Source organism: Mesoplodon densirostris, chromosome 5 (assembly GCF_025265405.1).
Source record: "Mesoplodon densirostris isolate mMesDen1 chromosome 5, mMesDen1 primary haplotype, whole genome shotgun sequence".
Classification (NCBI taxonomy): Eukaryota; Metazoa; Chordata; class Mammalia; order Artiodactyla; family Ziphiidae; genus Mesoplodon; species Mesoplodon densirostris.
In genome coordinates, this window is record NC_082665.1 from 70,081,055 (window position 1) to 70,107,630 (window position 26,576).

Genomic DNA, 26,576 nt, shown 5'->3' on the forward strand with positions numbered 1-26,576 from the left:
CGCATACCGCAAAAAAAAAAAAAAAAAAAAAATATTGGCCACCATCACAATGTCATACCCTTCTGCACAGAAATTCGTATTATTCAGTTCTCTCAAAATAGAGAAAATTAAACATTACTTTTTTGTAAGGTATAGAAAAAGCTTGTGCTTATTATAAAATAATGGTTCTCAAATTTCTTGGGATAATAAAACCTTTGTGTGTTACTTTTAAAGTTAAGATCCTCAATCCTTTCAGTGGACAGTCTATGCAACAGTTGGTCTCAAATAAGCCAAACACATCTAATCAGAGTTGGAAGACAACTTTTATGTTACCTTGTCTAGTCCTCATAACATACAGCTCGAACCCTTATAGTACCCTGAGTAAAGCTGGCTACTTTTAGTAGTTGACGACTACTAGTATGAGAGAACCAACTAACCTTCCCTAAAAGTAATTCTATTTGTTTTCCACTACTGCAGATATTGACTATTGTTCCTTAGTTCTAAGTCAATATATACTTCTCCACAAATTTCACCCTCCAGTCCAAGTTCTGTCTTTCAGCTTCATATGAAGCATACCTAATTTTTCTGCCAATCAGACTTTCAGTGCGAATTCTTTCCTAGGTTGAACACCTAGGTGCTTCAACCATTTAAAAGTAAGATCTGGGGGCTTCCCTGGTGGAGCAGTGGCTAAGAATCTGCCTGCCAATGCAGCGGACATGGGTTTGAGCCCTGGTCAGGGAAGATCCCACATGCTGCGGAGCAACTCGGCCCGTGTGCCACAACTACTGAGCCTGTGCTCTAAAGCCCACGAGCCACTCCTGACCCCGTGTGCCACAAATACTGAAGCCCGTGTGCCACAACTACTGAAGCCTGCGTGCCTAGAGCCTGTGCTCCACAACAAGAAAAGCCACCACAATGAGAAGCCCACGCACCACAACAAAGAGTAGCCCCTGCTGGCCACAACTAGAGAAAGCTTGCGTGCAGCAACAAAGACCCAACACAGCCAAAAATAAAATAAATAAACAAAAAGATGTGGACACCAATTTCTAGAAGCCTTTAGGATTCTCACAGAATCTAGAGTTTTCCCTTTTATTATTAAAAGCTTGAGAATCTAGTTACTTGAACTAAATTTTAGTCCATCAGATAACGTAACTAGGGATAACTGAAGTGCAAGGTTTCTCAAAGAGTTAAGAGATCAATGGTAAGCACTCTGACAGTTAAGCCCATCAGCTCTGGAGTCACACTGCCTGGGTTCAAATACTGTCTAAACTGTTCACTTACTGTGTATCCTCTGATAACTTGCTTAACCTCTCTAAGCTTCAGTTTCCACATCTAAAAGATGTGGATAATATGCATACTTAGCTCATAATGTGAGAATTAAATAATCCATGTAAAGTGCTTGTCACTTAGTGTTTATAATCAATAAATGTTACTCTTATTGCTCTTATTCTGTTGATTGAATAATGGGAGGGAGGGTTCAACACTCCACTAGTCACTGAACTAATTATTATTAGTATCGTTATGTTTCAAGTATCCATGACTGCTGAATTCATATTTAAAATACAGAACAAAATTAATTGATCATTCATCTCATCATATTACCGGGATACTCCATTCTGGTCAAACTCCACTTGAAAGATGAGTTTCACCTGAGAGGGCTCATTTACATTAGAAGTTGTATTCCTCAGAAAAGAGAAAAAAAGGAATATATAGGAAACATTCTGTGGTAATAACTCAGTGAGAAAATGTCCCACTTCTAATTAAAGGGCATTCCATGAAATGTAGTATTTTTTTTTTTTTTGGCGGTATGCTGGCCTCTCACTGTTGTGGCCTCTCCCATTGTGGAGCACAGGCTCCGGACGCGCAGGCCCAGTGGCCATGGCTCATGGGCCCAGCCGCTCCGCGGCATGTGGGATCTTCCCAGACCAGGGCACAAACCTGTGTCCCCTGCATCGGCAGGCGGAGTCTCAACCACTGTGCCACCAGGGAAGCCCAAAATGTAGTATTTTAAGGACTTATTTTCTGTGATGCAGGGTCCATATTTTTTCCAGCTCAGATGGAGCTTTCTTTTAAACAGAGTTTTTTAGAGCAGTTTTAGGTTCACAATAATATTAAGCAGAAAGTACAAAGATTCCCAGTATACTCCCTGTCCACACCCATGCACAGCCTCCCCCGTTATCAACAAGCCCCACCAGAGTGATACATTTGTTACAACTGGTGAACTCACACTGACACATCATTATCCAACAAAATCCACAGTTTACATTAGAGTTCACTCTCGGTGCCTTACATTCTATGGTTTGGACCAAAGTATAATGACATGTATCCACCATTACAGTATCATAGAGTAGTTTCGCTGTCCCAAAAATCCTGAGCTCTGCCTATTCATCCTTTCCTCCCTGCTAAACCCTGAAAGCCACGATCTTTTTACTGTCTCCAAAGTTTTGCCTTTTCCAAAATGTCATATACTGCAGTTGGAATCATATAGCATGTAGCGTTTTCAGACTGGCTTCTTTCACTTAATATTATTATGCATTTAAGTTTCCTCCATGTCTTTTCATGACTTGATGGCTCTTTTTTTTAGTGCTGAATAATATTCATTGTCTGCATGTACTACAGTTTACTCATTCACCTACTGAAAGACATCTTGGTTGTTTTCAAGTTTCGGTAATTATGAATAAAGCTGCTATCAACATCTGTGTGCAGGTTTCTGTGTGGACATAGGTTTTCAACTCCTTTGGGTAAACTGAGTGTAACTGCTGGATCATATGGTTAAGAGAACGTTGAGTGTTGTAAGAAACCACCAAACTATTTTCCAAAGCGGCTATACCATTTTGTATTTCCACCAGCAATAAATGAGAGTTCCTGTTGCTTCACATCCTCACGAGCATTTGAAGTTGTCAGTGTTCTGGATTTTGGCCATTCCAGTAGATGTGTAGTGGTATCTCTACATCTGCATGCATTTCTCTGAATTGTTTGCCATCTGTATATTGTCTTTCCTTTTTTTTTTATTGGCTGTGCCGCACAGCATGTGGGATCTTAGTTCCCCGACCAGGGATCAAACCCGTGCTCCCTGCAGTGGAAGTGTGAAGTCCTAACCACTGGACCGCCAGGGAATTCCCTGATTATTTTCTTTGGTGAGGTCTCTGTTAAGATCTTTGGCTCATTTTTTAATCGAGTTGTTTGTCTTCTTATTGTTGAGTTTTAAGGATTCTTTGTATAACAGTGCTTTATAAAATATGTCTTTTGCAAATATTTTCTCCCAGCTTGTCTTTACATTCTCTTGATAGTGTCTTTCACAAAGCAGAAGTTTTCAACTTTAATGCAGTCCAACTTATCAATTCATTTTTTTCATGGCTAATGTATTTGGTATTGTATCTAAAAAGTCATCACCAAACACAAGGTCATCTAGATTTTCTCCCATGTTGTCTTCTTGGAGTTTTATAATTTTACATTTCACACTTAGGTCTGTGATCCATTTTGAGTTAATTTTGTGAAGGATGTAGAATCTATGCCTAGATTCATTTTGTTGCATGTGGATGTCCAGGTGTTCAAGTATCATTTGTTGAAAAGACAAGTATCATTTGTTGGAAAGACTCTTTGCTCCTAAAACCAGCTTTTAATAGAGCACTGTGTGTAAAATATAAAATTCCTAGCAGATGTGATCCTATTTGCACTTGAAAGATATTCAAATACCAGACTGCTTGATAATAAGCACAAAGAGATGTACAAAGAAAACACAAAGAGAATTCAGGATGGACGCATGTGAGGTTTAGAGGCTGGCAGGGTCAAGGGCTAAAATCAACAAAGCAGGGGAAAAAAACCCCAGGTTTCCTAGAGTTATCAGAGTTGGTGAGATGTGTAAATGCCAGGAAGCTAAAGAGAAGAGTCTCTCTTCTCTTGTAGGATTCTATTCCTACATTATAAGAAAGGTATGAGAAATTCACTAGCTTCCCTTTCCCTCAACTCTTCTCTCAATTTCCTGTATCTAGTCATTACACAGGCTGTCTATGAATGTAGTGGGCATCTGCCAATGAATTTCGTAGACTGATTATGATATATCCCAATGTACTGCAGTTAAAATCCTGTTCAGATACTAAAATGCTACTTTTAAATTCAGAGCATTTGATACAATTAATGTATGCAAATATTAAAGTGGTCCACAGGTAGATTTTCCATGTAATTTCCATCCAGAAAAAAAATAAGTACCTAATTTTCAACATTACTGTGAAGTTTTCCATAGTGAATCTGCATTTCTGCTTTAACTGAAATGTATGCATCTTCCTTCCTATCAGAAATGACTTGCCAGGTCAAAAAGGAAACTTTGTTCTTTCATGAAAGAAAAGTGCTTTTTACCACTGAAATCTCCTCCCCCTTCCTGCTCCTTCCAGACAAAGATATAATTTAACTGTGTACTTTACAAGTGGGAAAATGACAAACACAGCAGAAAGCCTACTTTGCCAGCCAAGGGGTGAAGAGACCTTAATCATTAAAAACATGAGTAGGGGCTGAAATGTAAACATATGAAAACTATTACAAAGGTAAAATGAAATAGGTCACATGAATATCCCCAAGGGAAATATCTGGAGAGGTTATCTTTAATTTAGGTATATTAAGATAAAGAAAAATATCTGTCCATCTTTACTGTCACTATCAATAACATTTTCTAAAATGTTGGGGTTGAGTTGGAATCTCTTAAAACTGAGGCCCTAAAACCCCAAAATCACACGCAAAATTTGTTGCATATAGATATGTTGCTAGAGAGAGGGTTCAAATAGCAACTCTGAAACAACAGAAACTTTTTAATATTGACCATTTACTTTTTTCATAAGACCAATGAGAAATACTTTAAACTTAGATTAGAATTGGCTACATAAAATAGGTAATATAATAAAAGATTCAGTGCCACATAATAATGTATATAACCTAATGAAATGATTCATTATCTGGAAAATGTAGTACCTTTCAAGAAGAAGTTAAAAGTTTCAAGGTGTGTACACTGAAAGCAACAAAATACTGTTGAAAGAAATTTTAAAAGATTTCAATGTTAAGACATCCCATGTTCGTGGGTCAGAAGACTTAACATTCTTAAGGTGGTGATACTCCCCTAATTGATCTATAGATTCAATGAAATCCATATCAAAATCCCAGTTGCCTTTATTGTAAAATTGACTACTGACTCTAAGATTCATTTGGAAATGCAAGAGACCCAGAAAAGCCAACATAATTTGAAAATAAACAAAGTTGGAACCTGAAACTTTCTAGTTTTGAAACCTAGTACAAAGCTACAGTAATTAAGACAATATGGTTCTGGGAATTCCCTGGCAGTCCAGTGGTTAGGACTCAGCACTTTCACTGCCGTGGGCCCAGGTCTGATCCCTGGTCAGGGGAACTAAAATCCTGCAAGTCGTGTGGCACAGCCAAAAAAAAAAAAAAAAAAAAGACAATATGGTTCTGTCATAACAGTAGGCAAGGCATATAGATCAATGGAATAGAACTGAGAATTCAGGAATAAACTTCTACGGTCAATTGATTTTTGATGAGGTTGTCAAAACAGTTCAATGGGGAAAGAATAGTTTTTTCAACAAATGGTGCGGGATAACTAGATATCCACATGCAAAAGAATAAAGCTGGATCCCTACTTCCCATTGCACACAAAAATTAACCCAAAATCAAAATTATAAAACTCTTAGAAGAAAACATAGGAATAAATCTTTGAGACCTTGGATTAGGTAATGGCTTCTTAGATGTGACACCAAAAGCACAAATGGCAATAGAAAAAAATAGATTGGATTCATGAAAATTTCATCAAAATTAAAACCTTTGTGCTTCAAAGCATACCATCAAGAAAGTGAAAAGATAACCGACTGAACAGGAGGGTTGCAAATCATACCTCTATAAGGAAGTTGTATTCATAATACATAAAGAACTTATGCAACTCAACAACAGAAAAATGAACAACTCAATTAAAAATTGGGTAAATGATCTGAATAGACAGTTCATGAAATATACAAAAAATGGCCAATAAGCACATGAAAAGATACTCAACATCTTAGTCATTAGGGAAATGCAAATCAAAACCACAATGAGATACCACTTCATATGCACTAGGATGGCTAAAATGAAAAGAAAGACAATAACAAGTGTTGGTAAGGATGTGGAGAAATTGGAATCCTCATACATTGATGGGAGGATTATAAAATGCTGCAGCCACTTTGGAAAACAGTTTGGCTGTTCCTCAAAAAGTTAAACATAGAGTTACCATATAATTCTATGTAACTCCATATACTGGGTTGCCCAAAAAGTTCATTTGGGTGTTTGGTAAGATGTTATGGAAAAACCCCAATGAACTCTGGCCAACCCAATACCATCAATTCCACTCCTAGGTATATACCCAAGAGAACTGGAAATATAGATTCACCCATAAACGTGTATGTGTTATAGTAGCACTATTCTATTCATAATAGTAAAAAAGTAGAAACACTGTAAGTGTCCATCAACAGATGAATGGATAAACAAAATGTGGCAATATCCATACAATAGATTTGGCAATAAAAAGAAATGAAGTACTAACACATGCTACAACGTGGATAAACCTTGAAAACATGCTAAGTGAAAGAAGATAGTCACAAAAGATCATATATTGGATGAGTCCATTTATATGTGATGTCCTAAATAAGCAATACAGAGACAAAAAACAGATTAGTGGGTGCCAGATGCAGGGAAGAGGAGAAAGGGGAGGAATTGCTAATATATTTAGAGGAGTATTTTTGGGGCTGATGAAAGTGTTCTATAAATAGTGGTGATGGTTCACAATTCTACAAATATACTAAAAAAACCACGGAATTGTACACTTAAAAAGAGTGAGTTTTATGTTAAGTAAATTATATCAATAAAGCTCTTATAAAAACAAAACAAAAAAGTTTCAAGGTGTGAATGATGGAGGTAAGGAATTGTGCTCGGAGCACAGAAATAGTTCTGCTCCAAATAATTACAAAAAAGGAAAGGAAAAAAAGGATTGTTTTAAGTCACAGTCATTACTAAGAACATTAAAAGTTTTTCCAGGTGATCACATTTACTGATAAGCTCACGAAGCAAAAAGTATTACTGGAAGTTTGTTCTTTAAAATTAATTCAACAGTATGCTATAATTGTATTAAAAAACAAAAGCTATATTATGATGATAAGAGCAATTTAACTCTTGAGGAAAAAATAAAATCATTTAAATATACAACTTTTTTTAAGGCTAAAAGAACTAAAGGGACTCATACTATTCTGGATTTGCCAATATTCTAACTTTGGTCAATGAAATTAACTGAAGAAAAAAATTTCAAGACAAGTATTCCACGGGATAACAATTAAGTAGCTCATACAACTGAGCTACTAAAAGGAAACAAAATTAAACACTCAAATCTTTCAAAATTATAGTCAGTTTCTTAATGCAAACCAGAAACACTACAGAATTCAGATATTGCACCATTCTAAGAAGTTACAACACTATTACCTAAAAAATGGAAAGTTAAGAATAAGAACTACCCCACCCTCTCTCCTCATCCTCCAGAGGAAAAAAAAAAAAGAATAAGAACTAAAGTTATTGGCTTTGTACCCATGTCATGTTTTATCTGAGGCCTGATCTGGAATAATGTGGTTACCTATTTGTCAAAGTGTGGCACACTCATTTTACTTATTACTACTCAAAATGACCACAGACTAAATGTTTTTGTAATGGTCAAAAGGTGCCATTCACTGAATACTCAATGTATTTAAGGTATAATTTTAAAACCTTCACATACTCCATATCAATTCATTTAATCCTTATATCAGTCTGAGGGGTAGGAATTACTATCCATTTTACAAAAGGATACATAAGCATGTACACCTTGCTTTGACCATGCAAGTTACTGAAAAATGTCATCATCCCCTCCCAAGGAAGGGACCAAACCCAATTTTTAAATTTCACTACAGGTTTAAAAAAAGATTACAAACTGCAATATTGGCATATTTTCCCTGAGAGTCGAATGGAAATGAATATGTATTGATAACACAGGCTTATCTTTAAGTGATAGAGTTGTGAAGTTAACACTCCACTACTACATAACCTCATCATTAATTGACAGCATTCAAGACAGTGGATAACTGGTTTATATTCCTTTTAATTCCTACCAAATTCCTTCCCAAGACAGACAGAGAAAACCAGACATATCAAAAGAAAAAAGAATAATAATTTATTCTAAATGTAGCATTTGCATTTAAAATATGTACATATGCTTTTCAGAAGAGAAGGGCTGAATGACATTATTGAGTTGTGCAGTACTATTCAAGACACTGAAAAAGTAATGTTTAAAATACTTTACAGAGGCAGAGAAAAGTAAAACCAACAGAAATACTTACTTTCCCCTCCATGAATGTTTTGTTGTGTAGAAACATGCTAAATCCTTATTTTCCCTAATTATGTTCATTTTGTGCTGAAACCTGAAAGATAAAAATATGGGTAAATTTCATAATAGTGCTATCCTTAAGAGTTTTCCCTGAATCTCCCATACCATAATTTCATAGCCTGCCATATGGCACTGATTTTAAGACATCAATTTTTCTACAAGACCATAAGTTTTTAAAGGATAGGCATGGTCTGTTCACCTCTCTATCACAGTCTTTAGCACAGCATATTGTCACAGCTCTCTTCCACTACACTGGGTTTCTTGAGGACAAGAATCGCCCTCTATCAACATCTCGATTGCAGAGAACCTAATAGAAAAAATGTTAAAGTAAATGAATCTTTAAATTTCACATTGCCAAACAATGTCTTAACATATCATGGTCACCTACAAATGTTTGCCAAGGGTCAAACCAATTCTAATAGGTTTTTGTCCATTAGACAAAACACTTAGCTAAACACTTAGCTGCTAAGTGTCAGACATCTTGCTGTCACTGTCACTTTAAAGGGAACCTATTGTAAATAAGTAAGGTTTAATTTAATAGTCTCATTATAAAAGTAATTCAAGTACATAATAAAAAAATTTTAATGTTCATAAAGTAACGCATCTTTCATCCTAGCATCCAAAGATAATCATTCTAGCTTCCCTTCTTCTATCTAGAAAAAATAACTTTTTAAACAAAATTGAGATTGTCATTCATACCACTTAACCTGTTTTTACAGAATATTAACCTTTTCCCACAGAATTATACTTTGAGAAAATAATTTTTAAGTCACATGGTATTCCATACTAGAACAATGCTACTCAAAGTGTAGTTGCAAACATCAAGATGAGTGCAGAAATTAAGTGTTCAGAAATGTTTGTTACAGTTTGGTTAGTGAACTCTCTAGTTAAACAGGACAGCTGAAGATTGTTGAACTTCCCAACAGCCACAGGCAGAGGGACCATGTTATGTGCAATATTTCAAGATTAGTCTGTTGACTATAACCTTGAGGTGTTAAAAATCCAGAATCCATTTATCTCATGAAAAAATTTCAATTTAGCTAATTTTACACAATAATTGCATAAACTGGCTACTAATGAAAGACTGATAATAAATTTTGAAAATTCTGCATCATTTGCTTCACACTGAATAAAAGTTAAAAATGAATATGGTCATTTATTTCTTGTGTCACTTGGCTATTGCTTCCTACCCTTAATAATTAGAAATGCTCTCTAAAAAATACTGTAAGGTATATACCAAAGGGTCAGTAATGCAAACTGAATGGTTAGAAGTATGGTTCACTTAGCTTTCTTTACATCTTTATATGTCTAAACTTTTTTTAGTCAACAAGTATTCTTTTCATAATTAGAATAAAACCATTTTCATCCAAAAACATTTTTATAACAGCTTTTTGAGACACAATTCACACACTATAAAATTCACCCTTTTAAAAGTGTACAATTCATGGGTTTTTAGCATGTCCACAGAGTTCTACAACCAACACAGTATTTTTATCACCCCAAAAAGAAACCCTGCTAGGAGCCACTCCCCAATCCCCCTCACTCCCACCACCTGGCATCCACTAATCTACTTCCTGTCACTACACACTTGCCTATCTTGGAATCCCGTACAAATAGAATCATACAATATGTGGTCTTTGTGATTGGCTTCTTTCACTTAGCGTAACATTTTCAAAGTTTATCCATGTTGTGGCATGGATCAGTTTCCTTCTATTGTATAGATGTAACACAGTTTGTTTATCATCAGTTGATGGACATTTGTGTTGTTTCTACTTTTTGGCTATTATCAATCATGCTGCTATGAACAATCACTTTGTGTGAATGTTTTCATTTCTCTTGGATATGTATCTCAGAGGCAAACGCATTTTTAAAGATACCTCTATTTTGACATTGCTTTCTTCATTCTTCTTGTTCTTCTATCAGCAAATTATCAAGGGCCTCTGTACTCTATGTATTGTAGAATGCTCTTCCCCTAGATATCTACATGGCTAACACCTTCAGCTCCTTCAACTCTGTCCAAATGTCACCTTTACAATGAGGCCTAGCCTAACTATCCTGTTTTAAATTGTAATTACCCTCCTCATTCTACACTCTCTATCTTAACTCCTGCTCATATTTTCTCTAGGGTACCTTTCAGAGTCTAAAGTGCAATTTAGTCTATTTATTATTTATCTAATCCTACTAGAATATCCAGAGAGGTATTTTTGTCTGTTATGCTCATTTTCTCTAGGCTCTCCAGAGCCTGCAAGAGTACCTGACACAAAACAGGTGCTCAATGAGTATTTGAGTGAATGAATGAAATTCAGCAACCCCATGAGCAATTTTGATGGCCACTTCAAACTTGATATTCTAACAGGTACTCCCAAATAAGGTTTTAGCTAACCTTCCAGAAAAACATCAATTCATGCTCTGAGGAATAATAAGAGAACCACAAGTAACAGCAAGCTTAGAGAAACCATTATTGTTACCAGAGAGGAAATATCTCTTAACAGTCAATGACATCTTCCTACTAGTGTGCACGGAGACAGCTAAATATAGTCCTGTCATTTGGTGTGCTGTTTTGTTTTTTCTGGATTGTGTATCTGAAATGACACAGGCAGCCAACCAAGAACTACTACCCCAGCACACATCATCCCTGCCTCCTGAATTACTTGTAGTAAACGACATTGCTGAAAAGAAACTTAGGTTGGATGTCTGAAAAGGTGCCAAAAAAGTGAAAAACTATAAGTCTACAGATGATATTTTCCCCTTACATACTGTAACTTAAGATTGGAAAAATGTAAGAAAAAGGAGGACAGAAAAGGTAAATGGCTGACATTGAAGAGTGGAGTTTGGATTCCGAGTCCACAATTTCTTACATGAGAATGACTGACTAAACCAAAGGCCTATCTAGAGAAAACTGACAAGAAAGAAAATGTGTTTGAGTGAAGACTGGCTGACCTTATCAAGGGACTTTAAAAGGAAAGTGAGAGAAAAAATAATATAAGAGTTTAAAATGACAGCCACAGAGAACTTATGGCATGACCCAGGAGTAAATATCCCTAATAAATCAAAGGGGGGGGGGGAATCTCACAATAACAAAGCAAATTTAAGAATTAAAAAAAAAACCCTAAAGAATGATCTCATAAGTATCACTGGTTTGGGGGAATATGTAACTCAAATGGATTTTTGAGGAGGGGAATGAATTAAAGTTTACATCAAGAAGGCTTATCTACAACTTTTTGGAGACCTATGAACTCGGGGGTGATGAAAACACTAGACTCCAGAGAGTTCCAAGGTTAGGATAAAGGGAGAGAAGATAAAACACATTAATATAAAATTACACTACTAGAAGACATACAGATGGCCAACAGGTATATGAAAAGATATTCAATGTCACTATCACGGAGATGCAACTCAAAACTACAAGATACTGCCTCACACCTGTTCGATGGCTATTATCAAAAAAATAAAAGACAACAAGTTTTGGTGAGGATGTACAGAAACTAGAACCCTTGTACACTGTTGATGGGAATGTAAAATGGTGCACTATGGAAAACAGTATGGAAGTTGCTCAGAAATTTAAAAATTGATTAGGGACTTCCCTGGCGGTCCAGTGGTTAGGACTCAGTGCTTTCAGTGCCGTGGGCCTGGGTTTGATCCCCGCTCAGGGAACTAGGATTCCGCAAACCGCATGCACGGCCAAAAAAAAAGAATTATCGTATGATCCAGCAATCAAACTTCTGAGTATTTATCCAAAAGAACTAAAATTAGGACCACTAAGAGACAGCATGGCCATATTCATTGCAACATTATTTATAAAAGCCAAGATGTGTAAACAACCTAAATGTCCATCAACAGATGAATGGATAAAGAAAATATGGTATACACACACAATGAAATATTATTCAGTCTTAAAAAAGGACACCCTGCAATATTCAACACCACCAGTGAAACTTGAGGACATTATGCTAACTGAAATAAGCCAGTCACAGAAGGACAAATACTGCATCATTCCACTGACACGAGATATCTGTAACCGTCCGACTCACAGAAGCAGAAGGTAGAATGGTGGTTGCCAGGGACCTGGGTGAGGGGGAAATGGGGAGTTGCTAATTAACGGGTATAAAGTTTCAGTTATGCAAGATGAGTAAGTTCTAGAGTCTGCTGTACAGTACTGTGCCTATAGTTAACAATAATGTATTGTACACTTAAAAATCTGTTAAGAGGGTAGATCTCATGTTAAGTGTTCCTACCCTCAAAAAATTAAATTTTTTTTTTTTTTGGCTGCCTTGGGTCTTTGTTGCTGCACATGGGCTTTCTCTAGTTGTGGAGAGCAGGAGCTACTCTTCATTCTGGTGCGCAGGCTTCTCATTGTGGTGGCTTCTCTTGTTGTGGAGCACAGGCTCTAGGCACGCGGGCTCAGTAGCTGCAGCGCACAGGCTCTAGGCCACGTGGGCTTCAGTAGTTGTGGCTTGCAGGCTCTACAGCTCAGGCTCAGTAATTGTGGCACACGGGCTTGGTTGCTCCGTGGCGTGTGGGATCCTGAACCAGGGATCGAACCCATGTCCCCTGCACTGGCAGGCAGATTCTTAACCACTGTGCCACCAGGGAAGTCCCAAAAAATTAAAATTTAAAAATTTAAAAAGTATACCACTAGCTGGCCTGTCAGAAAAAAAAAAATACTGTAATCCTGATGCAGATTACAATGCTAACAGAAAAATATAATGTAGGATTAAAGGATTCTCTGGACATCAATACAAGTTCCTATGGCTAAAATCAGCACACACTCTCATGTTTTAGGAAGCAACAAGTGATATTGCTATTCTGCATCCAATCCTGAATGACAACAATCCAAAAAAGGCTAAGGCTAGTAAAATGGAAGTGCTCTTTATGGAAGAAAATCACTCCTCTACCTGAAAAGCTCACCTTCAGCCATGTTATATTTAGGTAAGGATATACTGAAGAGATAATGAAGGCAGGAAATACTTACCTAGTAGCCAAGTCAACCCCAGAAATGATGGGATAACTCAAAGCTAATATTAGTGCCTGCACAGCCTCAAAATGGAAATTAGGATAACGCTTTTCTATTCTGAATCCTCAGTAAAGATTATCCTAAAATTGGGGAGGGTAGGTGACCCTAACCAAAAAATTATGACATGTCCTGAAATTATGCAACTTTTATTAAGTACTCATCATGTGTTAATGATGACACCGGGCATTTACCACCCATTTATGTATCTCACTGTCCCCATAACAACACTAAGATACAGGAATGATGATCCCCATTTTATTGACAAGAAAACAGAATTAGAGAAGTTAAACCACTTCTCTAAGGTCACAACAACGGGTAAGTGATTGGGCCAGGCTTTTGAACTCAACCTGCTTAACTCCACATTCTATGTACTTAAGCTTAACTATAATACCTTCTTTCAAATTTAGAAAATCAAAATAAATTCATTCTGACCATGTAATTACAGACTTATCATTGACAGCACATTCCTAGATTAATTCAGAACTAGTTCCAATTATTATCTTCACCTGGAAATATGATTAGGTACTTGTTGGAAACTTTGAAACTCACAATTTCAATCAGTGAAACAAATTACCATACTTAACACAGGGCAAAAGAAATAAAACAATAAAGATGTTGCCAATGCTGAAATACTCTACCATGTAAAAATAAATATTTTAAATGTTTCCATCTATAGATAAGCTTACATTTTTTTAAAAAAAACAAAGTGTTCAAAACAAATACATGACAACAGAAATCTGCTACCAATATGTGGTTTCAGGATAATTTTTAAAGAGAATTCAACAGAAAAATACTATTCTAACAAACAATGAGCTTTTAAAACAACCAGATTAATGAGATAGGTTGGGACCTACTTCCCAATGGTGTAATATTAACCTCTCCATTTTCAGGTAAATCTATTTTATATGCTCAATTAAACCTCAACCACTTTGCGATAAAGTCATTTCATCTAATGAAGGTAATTGGCATGGAAACTGCATTAACTCTTTCAGACCATGAGGATATTTCTAGACACCCAGATAACTCACTAGTGGATAATGGTAATGCACAGATATCAGAAAAATGCAGAAAAAATAAGAATATTCTGTGCTTGACTATATATCATTTAAAGTGAGAGTTGGAACAACTTGAAGAGAACCATTGGAAAATGAGTAAAAGCAAGTCTAGGGGTCCCCCAAGTGCTGTGGTCAAGTGATAATTCAATCTGGGAAGACCCACTTGGAATACCTCCCTGTAGCACAGATAACTAGAGTTGCTAAAGCACACACTAAACATTAACTAATGATGAGCACAAGAAGCTAGTGTTAGTAAGATACAGCTTAAGTACTTTTAATAAGCTATCACCAAGATAAAAATGGTGAGTTTTAAAAATATTACTTATGGTCAAAGACAGACTAGTGATAACTTCCATTTACTGGCTGCACGACCTTGAACAAAAGTTTCCTATCTTCTCAGAATCATAGTTTATCTATAAAATAGGGATGACAGTACCTGTATCAAAGGGCCATGGTGAGGACTAAGTGAGATGACTTGAATAAAGGAGTTAGTGTGATGTCTGGATCAGAATAAGCACTCAAAAATATACTTAATATTTTTGTTAGCCATCATAATAATTATTAGTATTATTAGTATTAAATATACTACCCCAGATATGCAATAGTTCTTTGGAGCATTATTATTTCATTTTCAAGATTACCTACAGGCCCCTGTACTTTTTAAGGCATTATGGAGGGAAAGTCGTTATTAATTACTTGATCCTAAGTCTTTTATTTATTAACTTCAGCCCTTGTACTATTCAATGTATATCACCAACATGTGTCACATAGAATTTCTACCTTCAAAAACAGTGTTCTATTGATTTAATCAGTATTCATAGTTTTTAATGTGCTCAGTCAAAAATAACTATACCAATATATCATATTTCTTAAACTGGATGGAGTACATCAGGGTATTATCATTATTATTATTTTATTCTTTACAATTTATTTCCTAAAGTTTTTAAAAAGAAAAAATATAAAAGCCAAGATAACCATGATAGATGACATTTTAAAAAATCATCTTAATTATAAGCTTCTCTTTATTTCAACTTTATTCCTACAAAATACTATTATTTTGCAAGTCAATCTTATTTACTACATTTAAAATATATCGCACTTAGGCATTTGGAATTTCAGCTCTTAGAAATGCTTCTTTACCTGAAACCAACCTCATGTTTTAAAATTTATGTTTGATGCCTATAAGTTACAGCTTATGAAACTGTTGGAAAAAAAAGTTTCCATAAAACTCCATAAAAATAATTTAATCCCCATTCAATTACCTCCTCTGTATAGTTCTTAAATAAGCTCTAAAAGTGGTTCTAGAACTGTTGCTTATAGGCAAAAACTCATAAGCAACCATATTCCCATTAATAGTGATGAAAAATCTGCAGAATTTCTAGCATCAAGCATAATAGCATAAGCCATTTGTAGGCATATTTGATAAAAAATGACAAATTGTCCAGCTAAAAAAGTGTAAAAATTGTTGGATGAGATCTTGGTAGCAGGTGTATCATCAGCATTTGCCATCCTGCCAGTCGCTAAGGTGCTAGTCAAATTAGCAAGAATTTATCTGTTCAAACTAATTACTACTTAAATTTCATCTCCTTCCCTGCAGGACTGTCCCACTTCAAATTCTCAAAGACCTTTTTGATGAGAAAAACTCAAGTTTACGTGCCCTTTGTAACTAAATCACATTGAAAGTATCTCTAACTTTTTTTTAGTTTTATTTATTTTAGGCTGCGTTAGGTCTTCATTGCTGCACAGGGGCTTTTCTCTAGTTGCGGCAAGCGGAGGCTACTCTTCATTGTGGTGTGCAGGCTCCTCACTGCGGTGGCTTCTCTTGTTGCAGAGCACGGGCTCTAGGCGTGCAGGCTCAGTAGTTGCAGCACGCGGGCTCTAGGGCATGCAGGCTTCAGTAGTTGTGACGCGCGGCCTCTAGAGTACAGGCTCAGTAGTTGTGGCACACGGGCTTAGCTGCTCCGCGGCATGTGGGATCTACCCAGACCAGGGATCGAACCCATGTCCCCTGCATTGGCAGGCAGATTCTTAACCACTGCACCACCAGGGAAGTCCCTGTAACTCTGCTTCACTTAAACTCTAAAGTTGGCTTTACTTTTTCTTATTCTATATCCTAATATTACACCACCAACAGAGTTTTTCTGCAACTTCTCAGTTTGTTCTTTTGAGAGAACTGTACTAAGGGTTAAAAAGTCAAATTCAAGTTAACAGGCATTTTGGTTAGATTCACCTTTTTCAATGAGCTCCCTTCCTTCATGCTTTCAAACAACACTTAATGTTCTCACATTCTTTAATTTATTACTGGCAGCAAAACTGACAATCCATTTAGGATCATTTATGGATAAAATGAGAACAATCTTTTGGACGGTATGATTTTGACAAAAAATTGCAGGATTTGAGAGTCCAATGAGAGAAGACTACATCAAAATGACACTAAGAACAAAAAGCAGAATGAAGGGACTCAACACCACAAGCACCCAAGCAGATTACGGCCAGGCTATAAGCAAAAGAATTTGCACACATAGCAAAATTAAGTCTATGATGTGCATGGCTTGTGTTAAGTAAAAACTCAAACAGAGCACTTATTTAGCCAGGGATGAATGAGTATGCTCAGAAAAATAATACAACAGTGAATGAATGAAGGAATTGGCTTTAATCAAGGCTACTTGCCTTCAAAGCATACATTTTGCATGACCAACTGGAAATGATTTTTCCACAAATATGCCAACTTCCAGAGAGCAGATAAGATACTAACTTTCCAGCTTGAGTCTATAAAATGAAAGAATGAACTCTTTCATCATTAACTCTGCTCTCAAATAATGAATTAAAAACATGAGGTTGTCTTGAAATACATAAAAAAATAAGGTGAATAGAAAGATGGATAAGATGTGATAAATCAAGTATAGCAAGATATTAATGTGAAAATCTTAGAGGTGAATATATGGGTGCCTAATGTAAATTTCTTTCAACTTGGCTATAGGTGAAAACTTTTAAATTGGGGGAAAACTACATTTGCCTTTATTTTCTGACCAAACTCTCCTACAAAAGAAACACTGTTTTTCTGCTACATTGTAAAACTACACCTGAAAATATGGTAGACATTCACATGATAGAAACTAATTTATGCTAACTTAATGCTTCCTCATACATCTATATCCTACTGAAAATGCAGGGGGAAGGAGAACGATTGCTAAGGCAAAGGCTAATCCTTAGTAATGACGGAAGAGAGAATCCCTTATTACTGGCTTCTTAAAGACCTAGTTTTATTTGTAACTGGATTCAAAACCTAAGTGAATTATATCACTAGGTTAGTTCAGTTTCAAATAAAAGGTAAAAAATATAAATGGTTAACAGAACATTAATTTTTACCCACATTAAAAAGCTACAACTAGACTGTCTTAGAATGTGCTGTGTATGAAAGAAAACTGATATGAACCGTAACCCTCTTTTTTAATTTTTAATTTTCATGTTTTAATATATAACTCAAGTATAGGCAAAAGCATTTCCTTCTAAATAAACAACAAATCAGTAATGTGTATGACACCCACCAGACAGGGATCTTTAAACAACTACAAAATAGATCACAAAGTAAGGTTTTAGTACACCCTATCTTAGCTTTCTTAACTTGCTGAAGAACCTGATAACTCCAGAAATAAATGTGGTAAGAAAGCCAGTGGTAACACCAAATTTCAGCTGACAATCACATCTCCAAATAATTGCCCAGAAGTTACAATATTGAAACCTCTGAATTGTCTGCCACATTAAAATAAACTTTCAAATACTTCTGCCACCATAGGGCAAAATAATCTAAGATCCCCTCATTCTCTTTAAAAAAAATCCATTCCTCTCCAATTAGAAACTGAATATATATTCATGAAATAAAAGGGCAACAGAGGGGTTTCCCTGGTGGCGCAGTGGTTGAGAGTCCGCCTGCCGATGTAGGGGACACGGGTTCGTGCCCCGGTCCGGGAAGATCCCACATGCCGCGGAGCAGCTGGGCCCGTAAGCCATGGCTGCTGAGCCTGCGCATCCGGAGCTTGTGCCCTGCAATGCGTCAGACCACAACAGTGAGAGGCCTGCGTACCGCAAAAAAAAAAAAAAAAAGGGCAAGAGAAATTCAAAAGCAACTCCTAAATCTGAAGAAACACTTAGTATGATCTCAATGGGGGGAGAAGCAAGCATACATATCATAGCAGTTAATTTTGCTGGCCTTTTCTCTTCAATGTAAATCAGATATTGAAAAAGATACCTATCTCTTCATATTTTAGATTCAATCTGAGGAAATAATTCTTATTTCTCACAAAATAGACCTCTATCTGTTGTAAAAAAAAAATAATGTTTTTGCCAGGAAAGATGCATGGTTATGAATCTTCCCTTTCCAAAACTTAAAAATGCCTTAAAATATTCACCTGGAGAAAAACAAACAAAAAACCAACTAAGAAATGTGTTCACTTAAGCAATTCTGTGAAATCAGTGGTACTGATCACTTACACATTTTTAGTTTGCACACATTCTTAAAACTTTCTAGACACACTTTCTATTTCATTTTATCTTTGAAGCTAACTTGGTTTATGCAAGAACAAAATGTACTAGTTCAATAAACTGTTCTTCAGCTCACAAACAGGCACTTAATAATCTTGCTCTAATATGCTAAATAGACCCTAATGGTAAAAAATGCCACGTTTTAACTTGTTTTTCTTAACAATATAGTAAACGCATAATGGGGGACTAAATTTCCTAAGCATATAACAAATATAACTTGAAGAAAGTTTTACAGTAAGCATCTTAATACCCAAACCCTGTGCTCTTTATACTAGTAAAAGACAAAGAGTGGGGCTTCCCTGGTGGCGCGGTGGTTGGGAGTCCTCCTGCCGATGCAGGGGACATGGGTTCGTGCCCCGGTCCAGGAGGATCCCACATGCCGCAGAGCAGCTGGGCCCGTGAGCCATGGCCGCTGAGCCTGTGCGTCTGGAGCCTGTGCTCCACAACGGGAGAGGCCACAACAGTGGGAGGCCCGCGTACCGCAAAAAAAAAAAAAAGACAAAGAGTTTAAGTGGCTGCAATTTCCCTTTCTTTCACCCAATACAAAATAGCAACACGTAGGCTTCTAGTTTGGCTCTTTCCGAAAAAATCCCTATTATTCCTAACTCTGCCATAGTGCTTCACAGTTTACAGAACACTCCCAAATCTACCAGTTATCTTAAAAAAAAAAAAAAAAAGGAAAATTCTACTTTTAAAATTAAACCCAGTCCTATTAGTTTGGGGAGAGAAATGGCTTATCTACTCTAAGATTTGATAAACATCCAAAATACATTCTGTACAAGTCTGAGGGAGAGAGAAACCCCACAGCACTAGTAAAAGAATTTAAATTTTAATATAATTAGTATAGAATTTATTTCACATTAGAGAAAGTCTCCTACAATCATAACCTTATCAATCCTTCCATTATGTTTCGCAACTATACTTGGCAAAATCAGAACATTAAAATAATTTAGATTGCTTTAGGGATTTTGTTTTCAATCTGTTCATCAAAAGGTCAAATTCTTATTGATCAACTGCAAAAAAGATATTACCAATGGGCATGTGCTAAATATGTGAACACTGCTTAAGCAGTGTGGCCTACTTCTAAGGGCAACTTAAGTTCTGAAACTATAAAAACCCCACTGATTTCAGACTTTATTTTAGAGATCACTCTTCTTCTTAAGTAGTCCATAAAAGTACAAGTAAAACTCAGATATGTAGGCTGCTGAATAAACTTAAGAGCATCTGAAAAGAACTACTAGCAAATTATGCTCGGCTTTATCGACTGAACCATACTTAAATGTAACTTTGCACAGGTAACTGTGTCTTAAGTTTGCAAAAATGATCACAACCATGTTGGCTGAAGTTACTTGCTACAAAGATATCCCCTAAATCAGTGATTCTCAAAGGAGTTCCCAGAACTAAGAATCACACCATATGACAAGAGACGCTACCGACTGTCATGTGCTAAGCATGTGTGAACACTGCTGAAGCAGAAAAAAGTGCTGAAAACACTGATTAAAACTCTGAATTAAAGTAATGGTTGTGGGGGTGGAGGTGGGGTGGAAACACTGATCCTTGAGACACTATGATTAGAAACACTACTAGGATTTAGTGGATGGGGCTAGATTACCCTTAATGTATAAGACAGTCCCATAGATTGAAGAATTGTCCTCAAGTGACTTTCAAATATCCAAGTGGTCATTCACATAGATAAAAGCCTATTTATAGTTAACCCCAGAATTTAGTTTTATGTTAAAATACAAATCACAAAGTACGTTTTGCAGTTTAATATGCATAATTTTCCAGGAATTAATATATCATATAAACTGAGAAATTATACTTTGAATTCTCATGGCTTTTCAGAGTATCTATATTTTGTCTTCATTTTTTATATAAGAAATATAAAAAAAATGAAGACAAAATATAGATACTATTTTTTCTTTCAGTACTTTAAAGTTGTCACTCAGCTGTCTTCTTGCTTGCATGGTTTCTCCGCTGTTAACTCTTACCTTTGTTCCTCTGTAATGCTTCTCTTTGGCTACTTTCAAGAGTTTCTTTGTCCTTTGTTTACATCAGCTTGAATTTGCTATGTCTAGGTGTGTTTTGTGTGGGTTTTTTAAGGGGCAGGTATTTATCCTGCTTGGTGTTCTCTAAGCTTCTTGCACCTGTGGTTTAATGTCTGATATTAATTTGGGGAAATTTTCTATTATTCCCTCAAATATTTCAATATTTCTTCTGCTCTGTTCTCTTCTGAGATTCCAACTATGCATATATTTATAATAAATGTTTGATATTATCCCCAAGATCTTGCTCTTTTTTTGAACTCTTTTTTGTGTTTCAGTTGGATAATTTCTGACATCTACAAGTTCACTGATTCTTTCCCTGGTTGTGTCAAATCTATTGATGAGCCCAAAGGCATTCTGCAGCTCTTTACTATGTAATGAAACTTCTAACATTTCCTTTTGATTCTTTCTTATAGTTTCTGTCTCTCAGCTGAAATTACCCACCTGATCTTGTACGTTGTCCACTTTTCGTTCATACCTTTAACATATTAATTATAGTCATTTTAAATTCCTTACCAGATAGTAGCACTTGTATTAATCAAAGAGTATTTCTGATGATTACTCTTTCTCTTGGGAATTTTTTTTGCCTTTTGTATGACTTGTAATTTTTTGTTGAAAGCTGGACATATATAAGACAGTAGAGATAGAGGTAAATAATTTTTGTGACAGGAAATGGGCACACCTTTTCTTTGCTAGGTCTTTAGTGCTGGGTGTTAGAGGAGTTGGGCTGGGTTTATGATTTTGCTGTTGCTACAGTTATCCTCAGTGTACCACAGCCTTCGAATATCTAAAGAATAGCTTGTGCTTATGATGGGGGGTGGTTTACTAAAGCAATGTCTATTTGATTCTTTGCCCTGAGCCTCTTTGCATAATCTTGTTCTTCACCTTGCAGTATTTTGCAGCTGCTTATTATTCACAGCTTCTTAGCTTGATGGCAGTGAGTTGGGGGTACAGTCTCTGTTGTTCTGATTAAGGTTTACTCTTAGACATACACTGTGTCTCTGGATCACAGGGGTGTGATCTTCCTGTTTCCCCAGGCTGCAGTTTTGGGCTCAGTGCCCCTCCCCCAAGAGAAGATTCTTTCCCCCTACTTTTGTCTTCCCCCAGCTCAATGAATGCTCACCAACAGGGCCTGCTAGCAGAGATGCCCTTCCCTTCACAGATTAAGGCTTTTGTTCCATAGAAGAGACAGAGGGGAAGACTCAGAGCACAGTTTTCTTGCCCCTCCAGAAACTTCTGCTGCTCCTCTCCTCCTTTAGGTCAGCACCACAGCAGACACTCCCCAGATCTCAACCCAGTCTTTTCTAGGAGTACCCGGTGAGGTTTGTAGGTAAAGAGACTGGAAGAAGGTGCACCCAGGCTTCCTTTTCTTGTCAGCTATTCTGGCTGAACGCTTCTTAACAGTGTCCAGCTGTGTCTACTGAAGGTGAATGTGAGTTCATCCATACTCTTTCCTTAAACTCTGGGCCAGTGGTTTGCTCTGTGGCCTCAGCTTTTTAATAGGTTTCAAAAAAAAAAAAGTCATGAATTTGAAGTTAGTCCAGTTCTTTTTTGTTCTAACAGTGGAAGCAAAGCTGCTTTTTGTCCCAGGGCCAAAGCCAGAAGGTGGTTATATTATTTATAAACTATTATTTCAGGATAGTAAAGGGGCTGTTACTAATTATTTGAAATAAAAAGTTGGCCTTTACTGGGTTGGATAAAGTTGAGATACACTGACTTAAAGGATCTCTTTCAAAACAACTCCCCTTTAACCACTAATAAGTATTACAGTTAACATTTAGGCCTAAAACTACAGTATTAGTAGCAACAAAATTTTTGCTAGTTTATCTGCTTAGCCTTGCTTCTATTTTACCAATTTTAAGTATTTCAATCGGAGAAAAAGGGGAAAGGTATGTGCGAAGCAAACCTCAAATTCACCTGTGTAAATAGAACTGGTTGAGGAATGGAGCCTAATTAGTTAAAACATTTTATTTTACCCAGAATTTAACAGCTACCAAGAACCTGACTCCACTACCAACCTTTTTACAAATTCAGTAATATAGCCAGTATTGTTTCGGTCCACCTAAGCAACCAGCTTCCATTTATTTGTGGATAAAGTTAATTCTTACAAATAAGAATTTATGCTTTCCATAATTCCATAACTTTCCCTCTCATGCCATTCATATATTTTAGACTATTTACTACTGCCACTTTAGAAAAACAGGAATATCCATTACCTCCCAGTGGAATACAAATTGTGGTATTTTCCATGAACTGGACTACAGCTTTACATTCCTATCTCTTAACCTTCTGACTCCTCTTTTCCTCCCTTAATATGTTCTACTTCCTGTTTTCAAACAAGGAGTATAATGTAATATTTCTAAACAAGGATGGACTTATGTTCCACTGTGATATTAATCGCAAAAGCCAAGTTTGAGATATAGCTGCTTAAACTGTTTCACATTACATTTAAAATGTTAACACGATCTTATGTTATATGCTAAATTAAGTCAAACAATAAAGCACTTTCTAAAGAATAGTGAAATCAAGTCTTTTGGGGATACCCAATTACTGACAAATAATTTTCTAAGTTTCCTTTTTTTTTTTTTTTAAAGGCAAGTTCTGTTTCATATTCCCATAAACTCACAGAGTACTGGTAACATAACTACAAAACCTGACGACCGTGAGTAATTTCCTTAAACTCTGCAGACAGTACTTTCAAAACTAGAAATCTACCAGGTCCATGAAGCAAGAAAGAAAACACAGTAAGACAATCCTCGGGACAGGTCCTGAAGAAATATTCTGAAATTTAACTATTTACCCAAGACACTATATTCCAAGACGCTCAAAATAACCCTACAGTATAAAGTCCTTCACAGTGAGGCAACAGCATCAGGTAGAGGCCCTGAGAGAAATCAAGGTCGGGTCAAAGGGAAAAGCAGAGAGGGGAACTGAGAAATCATTACTTCAGGAAACCATCGCCACATCTGGGGAAGATTTCTAATTTTCTCCCCTAAGCAAATGATAAAGGTAACAATCTCAAGACAAGAGTGGTTAACTTAACATCCTACAGTAAGGAGACAATTTAAGGGAATACACTCTTCGTTAAGTGCACTAAGTCAAATCCGCGTTTCACAGCCTCTTCACTGAGCGTCTAAGTCCTATTTCATCCACTCCAAAGGCCGCATTCAGAGGCAAAATCACAGCAGAGAAGGAAAGGTCCCTGTGAATAAGCTACCTTGCAAAAAGGAAAAGCTGTGGACGAAAACTTCATTTTGGATAAGCGAGGGACTGGAGAAGAAACCACGCGGGTGCTCCCCAGTTCCTAACAAAACGAAACAAAGCTAAGCAAATAAAGTCTATGCAGGGCGTGGGAGGAAGGAGGGTCGCCCACCCAAGGAAACAAGGGTTCCCGGCCTCCAGCGGGAAGAGTGCTCAGACTAGGAAGCTGGAAGGGAATCCCGAGGGCGGAGCCCAGAGAGGAATAAGGGTTGTGTGGGGTAAGGATGTGCAGAGTGGAGTGGGGGACCGTGGTGGGTAGAAAACGAGAAAACGAGGCGAAAAGAGGGGTGGGGCTGAACAAGGCAGGGCCCTGGGCGACTGTCACTCAGAACCGCGGGGGGCGGGCGGGGTAGGAGGACAGGAACCAGACCAGCAGTCTGGGGGGAGGGTAATCTGCTTTCCTTAACTGAAGGAAGTTGCGGCCCAGACACCACCCCTCCTTCTCCACGCTGTTGGTCCCCCAAGTCCCCGCGGCGTGGCGAGGGGATAAAGCAGAGCTCCAGAGTCCGGTGCCCGTAGTGATTTACCTTCACGGGAGGCTGAAGAGGCTCCAGCCCGAGCTCCTCCCGCCGCCGGCTCAACGTCCAGAGTGGGATGAGGCGCCCTCCGGCCTCCTCCGCCTCGCCACTTCCCCTTTCCCCCGCGGGGGCCCTGTAGCTCCGCTCCCGCGGGGTCCTGATGCCGCGGCGGCGCTGCCTCCCCACCCACTCCGCCTCCTCCGCCTCCTCCCTCTGCCTCTCAGAAGCTCGCTCTGGAGGCCGCCATCTTCGCACAGGCTTTGAGCGACCGCATTCCAATACGCCTGCGTCGCCCCCGCCCAGGCTGTCACAAGACCCGGTCAGCTGACTTCAATTCTTCCGCTTTCTGCTCCGCCCTCTCACATCCAGCCCTCCGCGTCTTATTCGCCCACTTTCAGTGAAATTCCGCGTTCCGCCCGGTACTCCGCTGGCTGGTCCGCCCTTCCTCCTTCCTCAATGCAGTTAGACATGTGCAGGATGTCGAGGCCGGCAGTGGCATTTGGAGTCCATGCGTCGCGGGAAGGGAACCTGCGTCTCAGCGTGTGGCTGAGTCCCGCCAGTGGTCGTCACGCGGCACTGCCTCTCAGCGTGTGGCTGAGTCCCGCCAGTGGTCGTCACGCGGCACGGGTTTTGCACTCCTAATCCCCTGAGGTCTTGTTTTAAAGCATTTACCTAGTCTTGACTTCAAGTGCCATGGAGTATCCTCGCGGCAGTCTATACCCGGTTTGGTGGATCGCGAGCAGGCAGTTTCACTTGCTGTTTACACTCCCAGAAGACAGCTGAAAAGGGTTTAAATATCGGTTGGTTTGGGCAGTCACGGAGACCAAAGCTTCGGAAATACCGACAGCCTTTTGCTGGTGGGAGTGCCAGAATAGTAGTACTGATAACTCCCTTTTATTGATCACGTGTCAAGGGTTTACTTAGTTAATCCTCAACTCTGTGAAGTAGGAACTATCTTTGTTTTGCAGATAAATTGAGGCCCCTCTCCACAGCAGTGGACCCAAGCAATCTCACTCTAGGACCTGTACCTTCGATGCTATCTCCCTGAATGTATATGGAAGCTGGGGGAGGGGAATCAGCTTAGAGAAAAGAGGTGATAGTATGTGTTACCTGTGGGTAAGGGTTTAATTAAGTTCAGTCTCCACTCTCAGACCTGAAATCTAAAGACCACAGTTCAAAAATAATTTGAAGTTAGTCCAGTTCTTTTTTTGTTTTAACAGTGCAAACATTAAAATTCTGCTGCAAACTTCAAAACATGGGTGGTGTAGGTGGCTGGCATGAATTCATTTTTTTTTAAACAAATTTAATCAGAATTCATTTTTTTAATGAGGGTTAAAGGTCTCTGGTAAGAGGTTTAATCCTCAGTAGAGCAATCCTGAAATAGTATAATATTTTCTTTGGCGGTCCTTTCACTGGTTGGCTCGTTTTTAGAGATGGCAATTGCAGGATGAAAAATGTAGACAACGGCTGTTACAGATTTTGTTTCCTGACTGTTTTGACCCTTTGCCCTACCTTGAGGTAGAAAAAGACTGCATTTATCCTTACAGTAGACTTTCCTGTATTCCATCAGTAAGATAAGGTACATCTAAGGGGTGGCACCAGGAATAGCTGGGTGTGGGAATACTGTTTCGGAACCAAACTTGGACCCGCTGGCTCCCGTGCATAGTAAAGCCAATGTACTGACACCAGGTTGTGGGGAAGGAAAGTGCAGTGTTTATTGTAGGT

At 37.8% G+C, this 26,576-nt stretch overlaps 1 protein-coding gene across 1 annotated transcript in view; it reads right to left on the reverse strand.

Annotated features, from left to right (window-relative positions):
- DNAJC13 (DnaJ heat shock protein family (Hsp40) member C13) overlaps positions 1–25,080 on the reverse strand; it is a 123,727-nt gene extending 98,647 nt beyond the window's left edge. Inside the window, exons 1-2 of the mRNA XM_060099013.1 lie at positions 24,861–25,080; positions 8,370–8,450 (exon numbers count right to left, since the gene is read on the reverse strand). Of these exons, the coding sequence (XP_059954996.1) occupies positions 8,370–8,437 (68 nt within the window). The 5' untranslated portion in view covers positions 8,438–8,450; positions 24,861–25,080. The remainder of the gene's footprint in view (positions 1–8,369; positions 8,451–24,860) is intronic.
- Between the last annotated feature and the right edge of the window lie 1,496 nt (positions 25,081–26,576).